The sequence below is a fragment of the Mustela putorius genome, unplaced genomic scaffold (genome assembly GCF_011764305.1).
Source record: "Mustela putorius furo isolate JIRA1106 unplaced genomic scaffold, ASM1176430v1.1 tig00000698_pilon_pilon_pilon, whole genome shotgun sequence".
Taxonomy (NCBI): domain Eukaryota; kingdom Metazoa; phylum Chordata; class Mammalia; order Carnivora; family Mustelidae; genus Mustela; species Mustela putorius.
In genome coordinates, this window is record NW_025421449.1 from 1726967 (window position 1) to 1742630 (window position 15664).

At 49.8% G+C, this 15664-nt stretch overlaps 1 protein-coding gene across 1 annotated transcript in view; it reads left to right on the forward strand.

Annotated features, from left to right (window-relative positions):
* LOC101693075 (core histone macro-H2A.2) overlaps window positions 1–15647 on the forward strand; it is a 43102-nt gene extending 27455 nt beyond the window's left edge. Inside the window, exons 3-9 of the mRNA XM_004769529.3 lie at window positions 3290–3396; window positions 4903–5100; window positions 6128–6238; window positions 7719–7818; window positions 12246–12335; window positions 13049–13223; window positions 14907–15647. Coding sequence (XP_004769586.1) covers window positions 3290–3396; window positions 4903–5100; window positions 6128–6238; window positions 7719–7818; window positions 12246–12335; window positions 13049–13223; window positions 14907–15072 — 947 coding nt within the window. The 3' untranslated portion in view covers window positions 15073–15647. The remainder of the gene's footprint in view (window positions 1–3289; window positions 3397–4902; window positions 5101–6127; window positions 6239–7718; window positions 7819–12245; window positions 12336–13048; window positions 13224–14906) is intronic.
* The last annotated feature ends 17 nt before the right edge of the window (window positions 15648–15664 follow it).

Here is a 15664-nt window from a genome sequence, read left to right on the forward strand (position 1 = left end):
GGAGGTGAGAAGGGCAGATGGAGGGAAGGACTTGCAGATCTCTGGGAGGAACTGCATGGAGTTAGAGCTGCCACCCCCAAAGAAATAATTTGGATTTGGGGATGTGGTAAGTTCGATTTACCTGTGGAACAGCCAGGGGAGGCTGTACGGGGGACATCCCATCAGGACCGGAGGTGCGGATCTGGTGGCACAGAGAAGCTAGAGCCGTGAATGGATGGGGTTTCCCTGGAAGACTGCATGGCCTGGGCAGACCAGAGGGCCCAGACAGACCCCTGGGGGCATCATCACCTCATGGGCAAATGGGCAGGAAGGAAGGGGCTGAGGAAGGAGACAGTCTTGAAGGCGTGGCCACACCGTGCCCTCTGCCCCAGCCCTGCAGTCACTCTGCTATTTCCGGGCTCCCGTGGGCTCAGGTAGCCAATGCTGGTCAGACTGTGGACAGAACGAGAGGACCCATCTCTTCTGAGATTATGTGCATGATGAGATTTCCAAAATCCCTTTTGGCTACAGAAATTTTTTTTTTTTTTTTAACGACCAGATTCTAAGCCATCTTCCAGATGGTTCCTATTGCTGAAAGTGTGAATTCCAAGAATATAGAAGTCTATAGACTTCCAAGGAAGTCTCCACCACTTCACAGAATAATCATCTTCCCACAAAATTTTCAGCGAAACAAATTTGTGCTATAGAAATCCATTTTTCCTACTAACTGCCAATAAAAGGATACTTATGTTCTCAAAATCAATAAAATCGCTCAAGAATGTAACAAACATTTATCATTCATGTGAATATATGAGTCCTAATAACATTTGGAAAATATTAATAATAATGTTATTTCAGACATTTAAACCATGAAGTCCTTGTCCTGAGGAACAATCAGACCACCTATGCGACAGGGAAGTCCTTGGTCTAGATTTTCAGCTGTGTATTGTTAAGAAGTTTTTCTCTTTCTACAGCAAAAGCCTACCTCTGTTTTTCTGCTGGAGTACAGAATTGAGGTTTTTCTCTCCTCTCTGATTTCAGAAAGGGCTAGTCCAGGAGTCCAGTGGCATGCTGGCCAGCCGTGCTGCCTTGGATTCCGGCAGGCTGTCCGTCTGTGAATCCAATGTGTGTGCATCCTGTCTGTCAAGTTGAAAATAGCCCAACCTCAGGGAGCTTCCTGAAGGCTCCAAGTCTGTCAGGCTTCCCATTTACCCTGCCTCTCCTGCTGACAGCTAATTTGCAGAACATGGCAGGGTGCTTAACATCTTTCTTTAAGTGCTGGAGACACAGGCAGGAAAGTGGTAGTCCCAGATTCTGAATTAAATTCCGTGGCTCAGAAGTTTAAAAGTGGGGGGCTCCTTGACCTCCCCCACCCAATCTAGAAAAAGGGCTGAGAGGAGTCCTCCTTCCCCCCAGGGATGGAACCCCCTAGATGAGCAGGTGCAGGCAACTCCTTTTTATTGTGCAAATGGGGAGCTGTACATTTTAACCTAGAGTCGAAAAAGCCAGCCTATTTGTGAAAGCTTCATCACTACAGTTCTTTGTGATGGATACTCTTCTTTCAGGGGAAAAAAGGGTTGGTCAGCAGCTTGAACTAGCCAACCAGATGACCTAACAGGGCATGAATTTCCAATACTCTATCCCATCGTCCCAACAAGCGTGGTCATACTTCTCAAACTACCATCCCCCAGTCTTTGATTCTGAAAACACGGCCAATGTATAAATGGATTGTGGGTAAACACGATATTCATTGCTTAATAACCTGGAAAAGATCTTGTGAGAATGAATTTGCAGTGATTTACAACTTTTCATTATGGAAATTCTATATAAATATTTAACTCTAATGCGTATTTTATTCTAATTTTTTGTTAATCACATTTGCTTAGTTAATATGGCATACTTAGGCAGTTTTTTTATTGCCATAGATTTTTATGAGTGATGGCAATTTCATGTGCTATTTATTTGAAATTAGGTTGATGGTAAAGACTCACACAGAATTGCCTGTTAATTTTAGAGCTTAGTATTTATGCCATTATACCAGCAAATTCTCCCAACACACATACTTCGCCACCACAGTGTCAGTAAGACAACACATTGGCACATGCCTCTAGCGTTCTAAGTGAAGGAATTTTTCCTTCAAGCTTCACTAATACTTTCGAAGGTGGACAAATTTGATGAGCAGACCATCCGTCTGAAGTTGACGAAGAAAGAAAGAGAGGAAAGGAGGAAAGCATATAGATGGTATGATCCAATTCTACAGATTTTTTTTTAATTTTGACTAAAAATTTTGATGACATGTAAGAGAATTGTAGGAAAATTCCTCTTTATCAGCCCTTTCACATTTGTCAAATGACATGTTTGGTAAAGTAGGATCCTGAGGGATATGTGGAAACCCCTCAAACCCCAAATATCTTCCTTCCAAGCCTTGTAGGTATCCCGCATTCAGAATTCACTTTCCAGGTTAAACATTTCCTCATCCCAGAGTACGAGTTAGTTCTTCCCATTCACTTTCCTTTAGGACAGGAGGGACCTGGGGCATCAAGTGAAGAGGAAAAGGAGATTCTGGAAGATGTCCCAGTGGGCATCAAAGATAGACTCTGCCTACATCACTATCCTCTTCAGAGATGGCCCTGCTCTCCTGAGACTAGAAGAGACTCCAGTCCTGTGTTAGGGCTCCATACTGGTCAGCATTAGCTCCTGCTGACTGTGACTTAAACAGGAGAGGTTACTTCTCTCTCATACAAAAGAAGACAGTCCAGGAGGAAGGACAGGCCAGTCAGGAGCCTCCACCATCACAAGAGACTTGAGTTCCTTCTGTTTTGTTCTTCCTCTGGGCCAAATTCCAGCCATCACGTCCGCAGTCTGCCAGCAGAAAGGGAAGGAGGGCACAGTCCCGCCATTGATGGACACTTCCCAGAAGTACTGCACAGGAGGACGCCTCCCTCTCATTGGCCAGAATCTAGTCACATGACCACAATTATCAACAAGGCAGGTTGGGAAACACCTTTTTCTCTTGTGATGGTGGGCTCAACAAAATGTCAGCGGTCCAGATGCTAAGGAAAATGAGGGAGAATTAATGTTTAGGGCCGCTGGAAGACTGCCATGGGATCATAGAGCAGGACTTGCTAAAATATTGTCGTCATCTGTAACCTGAGTTCTTTCCAGCTTTCTGGGTTTCTTTCCAGGCCCTGGCTTTAAAACTCACAATGGCATCAATGTGATCACATTCAAAGACCATTTCCAAAGAAAAGCTCTAGAAATCTCAGACCCCATTCTGTGATTGCCTATTAACTCTCCATTGTGATTTCAGCGGAAATTCTAGAATTGGCTGGGAATGCCGCGAGGGACAACAAGAAGGCCCGGATAGCACCGAGACACATCCTGCTAGCAGTGGCCAATGACGAGGAGCTCAACCAGGTACGTCTTGTCTGAAACACCATGATAAGCCATGTTTGCTGGACACACAACGGCTCGTGGACCTGGTTGGCTATGTTATCATTCCTGCTACAGTTCCCAAGCATATTAATACAAAATTTAAAAAAAGAAAGAAAATTTCAGATTCTGTAAGAGAAGAACCAATTCTGGTAGCTCAGTCGTTCAGAGAGAAAATTGCTTCTGGAATAAACCCATTACCTACTCTGGGTCTTGCCAGACCTCCTTTTCTTCTCTATAAGCGAGCTCTGTGTGTGGCTGCGGAAGATACAGTGCAGAGATGCTATTCATGGTTTCTTCACCTGAATTTTATTGATGATTTATTCTGATGAGGGCAGGAGAATCTTCTTCTTAGCATAGAATTAATTACCAAGTGCTGTGAATGCCTCCCCCGGGAAATGTGAGATGGATGGTGGATGGTGTAAGAATTTTTATTCTAATCATTTTCTTCTCAAACTGTGTGTGGTGAAGAATCAGCTCTTATTTCCAGTCCATCATGGGCTGATAATTTCCAAAAATACAATAAAAACTAATTGCCAGAAACATTTAAAAACAAAAACAAAAACAGGGGTGCCTGGGTGGCTCAGTGGGTTAAAGCCGCTGCCTTCAACTCAGGTCATGGTCTCAGGGTCCTGGGATCGAGTCCCGCATTGGGCTCTCTGCTCAGCGGGGAGCCTGCTTCCCTCTCTCTCTCTTGCTCTCTCTCTCTCTGCCTGCCTCTCCATCTACTTGTGATCTCTCTGTCAAATAAATAAATAAAATCTTTTTTTAAAAAATGAAAATAAAAAATAAAAAAACAAAAACATACAAACCACAAGCCACAATTCTTTGCTATTTGATCCAGTAGATATACCATACCTTTGTTAGCTTGCTTTAAAAGTTTCTGGGCTCTTCCTTGCCATATCTGTACTTTTCTTGTCCTGGACAGTAATTGCCTATCTATGGGCCAGTCCTGGCTGCAGACCACCCTTGGAGTCCCCGAGCTGTTTTGGGATGTGCAGACTGCTAATGCAGCAGCACAGGTCAATTATGTACAAAGTAAACATGGAGAGGCGCACAGTCCAGCGTACTTTACAGATGGAATGCATGATCCCCAGAGCATGGAGACCACTAATCTGTTGTTAGCTGGGTCTAGCCCTAGCATGGACCTTTGAACCCAGTTTTGTCAAGCAAAGCTCTCCACCTGCAAAGCTCTTTATCCTCCTTTATGTCTAGAATTCCACACCTGGGCAACATTGCTGGCTGCAACCCCTCCACCTTTTCCTTGTGCCTTCCTTGTTTTGCTTTCTGTACGAGACCATGGGATGCCTGGATACCTACAGAGACACGCTCTACCGGTGAAACAGGAAAGCCAGTGAAACCACTAATCACACAGTGTCTCTGGGAAAGCAAAGGCCAGATATAACACTTGTTTTGCCATCAATTAGAACAGTATTAAATCCGGAACCAACAAGCTCTTTGCTGCCTGAGTTCACACGTTTCTCTTTCTAGCTGCTAAAAGGAGTGACCATCGCCAGTGGAGGTGTCCTGCCCAGAATTCACCCCGAACTTCTGGCCAAAAAGCGAGGGACCAAAGGCAAGTCGGAAACTATCCTCTCCCCTCCCCCGGAGAAAAGGGGAAGGAAGGCGGCATCGGGCAAGAAGGGAGGCAAGAAATCTAAGGCAGCCAAACCACGGACGTCCAAAAAGGTGAGCCCAGGTTGCTGTGTGATCCAGGGACTCTCAGAGAACAGGAGAAGCTGAAACAGTCAGAAGATGAGGGTGTAGCCAGCGTCACTGATGGGCTGGGGACTCTCCCCACTGGGAGAAAATGGCAAGGGGCCTCTGGGACAAGAACTTAAACCACCAAGCAGGGTCTACTAGAGGTTTCCAAAGCCAAAGCACGGGTGGTCATCACATTGCCAGATGCTTCCACTGGCCCCGTCAAAATCTTAAGTGAGAGATGATAGCCTGGAGTTTATCATTTCTCTTTAGAGCTCCTCACCGTGCACAAAAACACCTCTGTCTCCTACAGACTGTGTGTCTGCCACAGACAGTCCCCTGGGTCTAGCCAGTGAGATGTGCTAAGTAGCCACAGCTGCCAGATACCATTTACAGAGTAAGACTTTCCTATGCCGCCTAGTACCAGAACCACTAGCCACATGTGCTCTTTGAATTGGAATTCATTAAGACTAAATCAGATTAAAAATCCGGTTCTTTGGTTACATCACCCGCATTTCACGTGCTCAATAGGCATAAAACATTTCTGTGATCACTGAAATTTCTACTGGACAACGCTGCTGCAAGGGTTGTCACATTTCCACTCCACAGACCTCTGTGATAACACAAAAGGTTTGTACGGGTTCACTCCGCTGCCTCCGTGCCCCAGGGAAATCCTAGGGAGAAGGGAGGTTGAACAGTGGGCTAGGAATGACCCCACTTCGCTCTGAGGCTTGCCATCATAAGCTGTAGGCATTGCTGAGGACAAGAATAACACACCTGTGTCCAGATTGGAGTGAGGAATACAGGTACCTCTGAACTCCTTTAACACTCTTTCTTTGGGGCCGTACCCTTTTCTTTCCCTCGTATCCTTGTCCTTGCTTCCCTCCACTGAAAGGAACCCCTAACCACTTCCTTTACATCCAAGGTGGTCAACAGCCACAGGAAGAACTTAATAACGCCACTTGGGACTTTTTCTGGATTAGTTCCCATCTGTCCTTCTGATTTCTACCAACAGTCCAAACCAAAGGACAGCGATAAAGAAGGAACTTCAAATTCCACCTCCGAAGATGGGCCAGGGGATGGATTCACCATTCTGTCTTCTAAGAGCCTTGTTCTAGGGCAGAAGGTAATAAAGACCATTGTGATGTGCTGTCGTAAAAACGCTATTGCATTTTTATGACCTCCTGTTTGCCACAAGCAACGATGCTTCCTTTATCCCTGCTCCCCCAAGAGGACTCTCTCTCTAGTCTTGAATTATTTACATTTAGACTAAAGGGCTTTGACAGGGTCTGTATTGTGAGAATCAACATGCTCTTTAGCACCAAGAAGTGTACATGGTTCCATCGGTCAGACAAAGATAGAGAAGCTTCCAGGTCAGGCAAAAGAATGGCACCATTGCCGGGAACCCCCCACGCCCCCCTCATTCCTGGGCCTGCCCAAAACATCCTCAGCTGACTCTCTCAAACAGCTCTGGAAGTCCAGCTAGACATGGTTCGATGTGATTTATCAGAAAAGGAAAATAGAAATAGATGTTTCCTGAACATCCCCGGTGTTAGAAATGAATTATTTGCCAATAATTCAGTCTGCTTGCCTTTCTAGACTGCAAAAAGAAAACAAACAGGGCTATGCGTTTGAACAGTCTGCGGCAGCCAAGACAGACATGCAAATAATTCATTCCCACTAGCATAAAGTTTACAGAATAGACCATTTATCTACCACGTCAAACGGGGCTGAAGTAAGACACACACAGGGAAACAGTCAGTGCATCACATCTCCGGGAGCTGAATGTTTGCAGCCTGGTGAAAGGATCCACCGCGACTGCAGCAGATGGGAAGAGTGTGTTCGAGAAGAGTGTACCTGGGGCGGGTTCCTCATTTTTCACTGACGAGCACAGGGAAGCAAAGAAGTGGCATTGAGGTCCCCTGCAGGGGCTGGCTATGGCCGCGTGACAATTAGCTTTCTGTCCCTTACCTAGGGGAACGTGACTGTCGTGCTCACAGGGGAAACAGTGGAAAATGCCCTGCTTTCCACTGAGCTGTGCACACCTAGGGCAGCATTTCACCAGTGTAGCCCCAAGAATGTGGTCCCCCCAAAGGCAAGGTGGCCCGAGGAAGACAGGTCAGGGTCCCGGAGCCCATCACTTTTCTTGAGTGAGGTCCCTCGGCCGTACGTCCCTCCTCCCAGAGGTCTAGGCTGCTCTGGGGACAATTGGGATGCTGAGCGGGGAGGGGGAGAGCCAGCCCGGGCTTCCCTCCTAAGAGCCGCTCAGACTGTGTGTCACCGCACACCAAGGCCCCCAGGACTGGGAGACGGAGGCATAGCTCTAGTGGAGAGAAGACGAGGCGAGGGCCCATTCCTGCTCCTGGAACAGGAGGTAGATTTGTCGCATGCTGCCATCGTCATAGTGAAAACTAAATCCACTGAACTGCGAAGAGCCCACCAAAGGCTGAACACCTGGCAATCTTGACAGTCACTCCATGCGCCGGTCCTTTCTGCGGACATTCGCTACAAATAATCATGAGAATTAACAGACGGGACGTGAAATGTGAAGATTTTAACAGGATTTGATCTTTCCCACACTCTCCCCTCTTCCCTTCCTGACGCAGCTGTCCCTGACCCAGAGTGACATCAGCCATATTGGCTCCATGAGAGTGGAGGGCATTGTCCACCCAACCACAGCCGAAATTGACCTCAAGGAAGACATAGGTAAGGTCCCGAGGCTCGGGTAGAGGGGCTAGAGCATCACCCACTGCTTGGGCACATCCTTCTGAAGTGGATCATTGTCGACTTGATACCTTCTCCTGGTGGAACCGTGTCACACCCTGCATGTCCCCAAACAGCATTACTAGAAAATAATGAATTTTCTTTTAAATCTGAGTGTATTTCTGAAACGTTTATTGAGGTGTTCTATAAAAACATCATTAGGGACACCTGGGTGGCTTAATTGGTTAAGTGACTTCCTTTGGCTCAGGTCATGATCCCAGAGCCCTGGGATCGAGCCCCACATCGGATGCTCCCCATGCTTGTGTGCACATCCTCTCTCTTCTGACCAATAAATAAATAAAATCTTTTTAAAAGTCTCTTAAAAATCAAAACAAAAAACCCAGCTCGTTAGGGCACACCTGGATGACTTTTCCTCTAAGTGAACACAAGTGTGCAGCGGGCACCTTGATCACGGAGCAGAACCTCACCAGCACCCCAGAACTCTCCCTTCCTGCCCTGCCCCAGTCCCCTACCTCCAAGTGCTGCCACTGTCCTGTCTTCTCACAGCACAGATGGCTGTCCTCTGTTTTGGGATTTTATACAAAGTCATGCCCTGAGTCGTCTTCTGTATCTTTTGCCCAACTCTGTATTGTGAGATCCACCCGTATTGTCACGCGGGGCTGGAGCTGGGTCCTCTACCTGGCTCCCCCGTGGACAGCATCCTGACCTTCCACCACGGGTACCACTTGAATGGCTTCCAGTTCGGGCTATGATGAGTTATGCTGCTGTAAACATTGTTGTACGTGTGTTGGGTAAACCTCCACACTTATTCTGAGCTTAGAAATTAACACCTTTCATAAAAAGGAATCGGACATCTGGACAAAGTTGTCTGTGAGGCTGTGCGTTGAGTCACCTTTCAGGGGACTGCCACCTGCCCCACGGGTGGGGAAGGGAGCTGCTCCGGGCTGGCTGGATGAAACTGGCGGGGGGTGGGGGGTAAGATCTCGAGGGCACTGGACATTGTAGCCCTCTGGGTGACCACTATCTTGGCCATTTTTTAGAAGATGAAGTGCCTTAAGCTCACCAGTGAAAAAGTAAAGTGAGCAAAGAAAGAAAGGGCTTTGTCCCTGGGGTTCTGGGCTTGCTTCTGAGATTGGGATTTAGGCAGAGGCTGGCAGCTCAGCCTTGGGTGGCAACACTGGGGGCCCCAGAATGCTGGGCACCCTCAGGTTTCCCCTGTGGCATCAGAGGCCACTTGCTTTGCTTAAAGGAGACAGAATAGCCTCAGGGGTGGGGGTGGGTGAACCACAATGGGGAGAAGCAGGACTTGCACACAAAACCTGAAAATTTCTCCTTCCTTCTTCAGACCCAGCCCTGGTCCTACCAACTGCCCTGAACTCCCCTCGTTCCCCACCCCCGTGGAAAAACAAACCCCCTCCCGCCCCGACAGAGCTTTAGCCGGAAGCTCTGTTTTGACATACATCCTAGCTTCTTGAAAACAAAACGAGTAGCAGTGTGTTACTGTATCATTTCTGTAGTTTGCATTTTTATGTCAGGAAAGTCATCATGATTTTTTTTTTATTTTTTTTAAGTGGCGGGGCGGGTGATAGGGTAGAAAGGATACAGGTATTGGGGCAAAAACTCAGGCCTGGCTTCTACAAAACACCTCCTAGCTGTGTGACTTTAGGCAGGTTTCTTAAGCTCTCAGAACCTCCGTTTCCTCCACTGTAAATGAGGATAGCTATAGCGCCTGTGTCACAGGGACGTTGGGAAGAGTAGGGTCACACACGGATGAAGCGGAGCACAGGGCCGGGCTCACCACTCCGGTGAGTGCTGGTCTTTGTTGTTGTTGTTGCTCTGTGTTTAGGAGGGGGCCCTGCTGTCATGATTCTATTTTCCACAACCATCATCCAAACCAGTCATCCCTTTTAGATGAGACCCTGGTTTAGTCTATTTTATTTAAAGATTTTATTTATTAGAGAGCGTGCGCGCACAAGTTGAAGAGACTGGGGACAGGGAGAGAGAGAATCCCAAGCAGACTCCGCACTGAGCGCAGAGCCCAACTCCGGGCTCGGTCTCTCAACCCTGAGATCCCGACCTGAGCCAAAATCAAGAGTCAGACGCTTAACCGACTGAGCCACTCAAATACCCCTTTGAGTTATTCTTTGTAAAGCATTGTGTGTTACTACAGGAAAGTTCAAGCACACACAGAAACAGCAGAGCGTGATAAACCCTACACACCCTGTTACAAGCATATCTACCCAGAGCCAAGGCTGCTTCAGTGCCTCCCACCCGTAGCCCCCAGACCTCACACCATCGAATCCGTGGATATGTCAGAATAAGGGCAAGCTTTTTAACAGCATCACCACGATACCATTATCACAACTAGAAAAAGTCATGTCATCAAATATCAGTCACTGTTCAAATTCTAATCATATCATTAATATCAATTTATTTTTTAATGTGTTTGATTCAGGATCCAGATAAGCCCACATGCTCCAATTGGTTAAGTCTCTTGTAATCTACAGCCTCCTCTTCCACATCTTTTCCTTCTTTCTCGCTCGCTCTCTTTTTTTTTTTTTTCAGTTGATTTTGTTGAGGAAGCTGGGCGGTTTGTCCTGTAGGGTTTCCCAAGCTTGGATTGTACTGACTTCATCCTCCTGGTATCATTAAACATGTTTCTTCTCTGTTTTTCTTATAAATTGGTAGTTGGATCTAGAGTCTCAATGAGATTCGGGCTCCAAATTTTTTGGCAAGACTGTTTGGTCGGTGTCGGAATGTTCTTCCATCAGGAGGCAGGCCAGGAGTCTGAGGGCCCAAAACGAGACTTGAAGGCCCGAGGTGACCATTCCTAATGATGTCACTGAAACCCAAGCACATTCGTGAAGAGATCCCCTTGGCTCCCCAACCCCAGGGGAGAATGGCTGCTGGAAAGACACGGTCCCCAATATCTTGTGTGACATCCTGTGGCTCTCTAAATACAGTTGGGTGTCTTTGTGGGGCGTGAGGAAGACCCCTCACCCAGCTCCCAGGGAAACCCCTCAACTGAGTATTAACCACCATCATAATAACTCTGAAGAGAGAGCCGAGACTTGCCCCAGACAGCAAGATGACCCAATCCACCAGAAGCTGAAAGCACGTTGGGGGAAAAGGCCCTGTCCCGCACCCGGGGGCAGCCCCCATCTCGTGTAGACACTATGCCCAGATGTCAGCTCAGAGGCTTAGGGAGCCCAGTGTGCTGACATGGGGTTCCTGCCAGCCAGAAGGGGCATCCTGCCATCTCCTGGGGGTTCCCCGTGGCCTTTGTGGAAGCATGATTCTGAGATACCAAGAATTGTCCTAACATCAAAGAGCCAAGGGATCTCCCATCAGGAAGGTCCTTAGAGTTTAGCCTCTCCAAACTGCCTTTTTTCATTGAAAACCATGGGCTTGTTTGGAGAAAGACCCTTGCAGGCCGTCCTGGGTCTATGTCTGTCCTCTGACCAAGACTTACCACACACAGGTGGTGAGCTGGGAGTAGGGCCCTAGAACTCTCCACCCACCCCACCCATGCCCCAAGGTTCCTGCTGAGTCATCTGTCACCACGAGCCTGGGACCAGCCTTGGGACTTGGTGACAAGAGGCAGGCTGCAGGTTCTTGAGCAAGCACTGCCTTCAAATCACCAAGACACTGAATTTGACCAACCCAGCATGGGGACTGAACCCAGACTTCAGAACACTGGACCCCCAATTTTTTTTTAAAGCTCACCTTTACTACAGCATAGGGAGTAACGTAGGCAATGGTATTACAAGGCGCCGAACAGTGCCAGGCAGCGGCCCCTGCAGTGGGGAACACAACGTAACGTGTAGATTTGTGCCATCACTGTGTGGTGCACCTGAAACTCATGTAGCCTCATGGGTCCACTATACTTCCATTTTTAAAAATCACCTTTAGGTTTCGTGTCCTGAGGCTGCTTATGACGCCATCACTCCCTCAAAGTCCCCTTAAAAGAGTTTGCTGGAGGGGCACCCAGGTGGTTCCATCGTCAGCGGAGCGTCTGACTCTTGATTTCAGCTCAGGCCATCATCTCAGGGTTGGGGGAGGGAGCCTGGCATCAGGCTCCCCACTCAGGGAGGCATCTGCTTGAGATTCTCTCTTGCGCTCTCCCTCTGCCCTTTTGCCCAGTCGCAGGAGAGCGAGCTCTCTCGAAAATATGAAGGAAAATCTTAAAAAAAGAAAGAGTTTGCTAGAATCCAAGTCCTGTGGGACAAAAGCCAAGACCCCGGCCAGCAGTGACCACTGGCAACCAGGACTCCCACTGCAAGTGCGATTCCTGCTTTCTCAGGGTGGTGGGTGGGGTTGTCTTCTGGCCTACTGAAACTATGTGACACGGTGTGGCCAATGACTTTGGAAAGGACAACAGCGATGGCTTCCCTTGTTCTCTTCCTCAGGGAAGGCCTTGGAAAAGGCTGGCGGCAAAGAGTTCTTAGAAACGGTGAAGGAGCTTCGCAAATCCCAAGGCCCTTTGGAAGTTGCTGAAGGTGAGTGTGGCCTCGAGCCCGAGTTCCCAGCACAGCCTCAGCCCCCTCCCCGCCAGCATCACTTGCTTCATGCACAAGCCGTGTGCCAAGCAAAACACACCACAGCCAAGATGAGACCCACTTCCGCCCCACTCCCTGGCTCCTGGCCGCGTCGCTCCAGTCACCTTCTCCTCCCATCACTGCTCCTACCTTTGACCTCCCTGCCCACCCCCCTCCGCCCCGCTTAAAAGGACCCAGGTGATTACATTTAGGGCACCCCCCAATAACCCCAGATAATCCATCCTGCAGGTCTTCACTAACTCACCTCTGCAAAGCCCCTTTCGCCATGTAAGGTAACGCCCCCAGGTTCCAGGGATCTGGACGGGGCGGGGGACATTGGGGTCAGGCCACTCAGCCATCAGAGATGATGCTGGTGGGTACCTCCCGCTGGGAACCACGGTCAGGAGGTCGCCCACCCTAGCGGCCAGGGGGAGCACGTGAGGGCCGCCGACGCATTCGTCTGGAGCTGGTGTCCACTGCCCACGGCAGGCTGGACAGGGCTCCTGCTCTCTGGCAGCCGTCCAGTCCCATCAGAGACACAGAACGGTGCCCAGCGAGCTTCTCTCACTGCCCCAAGCGCGCACAGCCGAGAGGCTTCCGTGAGGTCCAGCCTCGGCCCCCGGCTAAAGGGAAAGGTATAGGAAATAACCCGCCGTGTTTCTCTCCTGTCCCAGCCGCCGTCAGTCAATCCAGTGGACTTGCAGCCAAATTTGTCATCCACTGTCACATCCCTCAGTGGGGCTCGGACAAATGTGAAGAACAGCTTGAAGAGACCATCAAAAACTGCTTGTCGGCAGCCGAGGACAAGAAGCTCAAGTCCGTGGCGTTCCCACCGTTCCCCAGTGGCAGGTAAGACGAGTTCCTCCAGGTGGCAGCAGGTGGCCGGGGCTCTCCCCTTTCAGCCTGTGGCCTGCGGCTCTCCCACAGTCACACCCAGTCTGGCCAATCCAGAAGATATGACCGAGGGCTGCCGGCGCAGCCAAGCACACTGACCTGGTCATTGGGCCAGAAACCCAGTTTCCAGCCTCTGAAACGCAGTGTGAAAGGCAGCACTGGAGAGGAGCCGGGAGCGGAGCTTCTCTGACGGGCTGCCATGGTCAAGGCCCCCATCCCCAGTGGCTGCCCCGTCAGAACACGTGATCGGAAAACCCCAGGCTCCGGGCTCAGCTGGTTAGGCGTCCGACCCTTGATCTCCACTCAGGTCGTGATCTCAGGGTTAGTCACAAGTTCAAGCCTCACCTTGGGCTCTACTGGTCAAGGAGCCTCCTTAAAAGAATACCAGGCTCAAATGTCTTGCTATTCGAATGGCTGGGCCGCACTGACTCTGCTGTGTTAGAGTGTTAGAGTGCAGAGTCTCGGACCCCCGCCCCACAAAAAAGTACCACTTCAGAGTGCCAGCGGGGCTCATGTGTTGGCGGGGGGGAGGGGAGGAGAGGCTGAGGCTGCGGCCCTCACAGACACTCCCAGAGAGGGGACAGGCTCCCACCAAAGGTCTGCTTTGGGAGTTATAAGTGCTGGTTCTAATTGTCACGGACGCAGCTGAGTGCGAGAGCCACAGCAGGTAGGAAATGAGGCTGTCTGTCCTCACAAGGTGGCCTGTCCTCTCCTGTCACCCTCACGGTCAAATCGAGCTATTGCTTCCGTTTTGAACATGCTCTCTCTTACAAGATGGCCCTCTGTAACACGGATAGGATTTACATACCCAAGATTTTCTCTGAGGGGAAGGCTCTGAGGGTCACGGTGAGGCCTTGCTTCCTGCTGTTACCCCACCCCAGCAGCATGGGGTCTCCATAGCCTGGCCCAGAGGCACGGCAGGATGAAGTCTTTGTGCGGCTGGGCCCGCATATCGTGATGTTCTGGGCTGGGACACCACAGGCAAATGAGAATTCCTGTCTAGCGGACTCATCCCGTCCCTGCTGGAGGGGGCTTGGTGGCCAACCCCAGACAACTACGATGGCTATGTCCCCGGAGGCTGCTGCCATGGCCCAGCCCGGCGGACAGCCGCATCTCCACTGGGTGCTTGGAGGCCCCCCCCCCAACAGATTACAGCAGCATGTCCATAGGGGGCCCATGAGGGGAGCAGTGAGCGTACATTTTCCCCTTTCACCAACGACCTGACACCATGCAGCGGTTTCGAGGGCACTCAGAAAAACTAGCTGTGCGTTCTAGATCACCAGCTATGTCAGTGCTGAGCTGGTCATGGTTTTAAAGCCCGGCTCGACTGGAGGCAGGGGACATGGATTCCTATGTCCCTATGACTTGGGCTGAGCCCACCGCACCTGTCCCAGCCAGCGTGGCTCCTGTAGAGGAGGACCCACATGCCCCGTCCCAGGCTGCCCCTCTGCCTCGGCTCAAAGGAGGTGGTCCGCGGCCCTGCCGGCACACAGGGAGACCCCATGAGACAGAACCCAAAAGGCCTGGTGCCAAAATAAGAAGGCACCGTGCTGCCCCCGGCCCCGGGGCTGAGGGCCAAGTTATCCCGTGGGTCCTGGGAACCAAAGTGACATCAGCTCTTCTTTCCCTCCAACACAGAAACTGCTTCCCCAAACAGATGGCCGCCCAGGTGACCCTCAAAGCCATCTCAGCCCACTTTGACGACTCGAGCTCGTCCTCGCTGAAGAATGTCTACTTCCTGCTCTTTGACAGCGAGAGCATCGGCATCTACGTGCAGGAGATGGCCAAGCTCGATGTCAAGTAGCCGCCCCCCGCCCAGCCACGGTGGCCCACAGGAATCGGAGGAGGATCCAAGTCACAGGAGAGGGGTTTCTTTTTTAAGAGGAGAGAGGAAGGGTGACGGCAGAGCGGAGGGCAGCAGGTCACGGGGGCTGCCAGAGCAGGGCCTGCCCACGGAACAAGCCCTCTGCCTTTTCTATTCTCGTTTCAAAGAGCCTCCGTCTGTAATCAACCAGGTCTCCATGAGGGGTTTCTTTCCATGTGTTTCCTTCCTGTTGTTTTAGAACTTTTTTAAAAGACAGACTTCGTTTTAGATTTATAGCATTGACTTTTACACACACACACACAAAAAAATCCTTTCAAAATTCTTAAAACCTCGTTTCTCCTTTTTGCAAGGGAAGAGGGCATAAAAGTGACTTGGGCTTTGTCAGCTGTCTGTGTTCGGGGGCAGAGAGAAGAACATGAGAAAGGCGTCTCACTGGTGCTTTCCTTTTCTGTTTTTAGTGCCCCCTCCCTCCATGACATCTGTATCTACTCCTAAAAAGATTTGGCTTCAGGCTTTTGTTTTGTTTTATTTTGTTTTTAAAGAAAAAGAAAATGAAAGGAAAAAAAAAAAA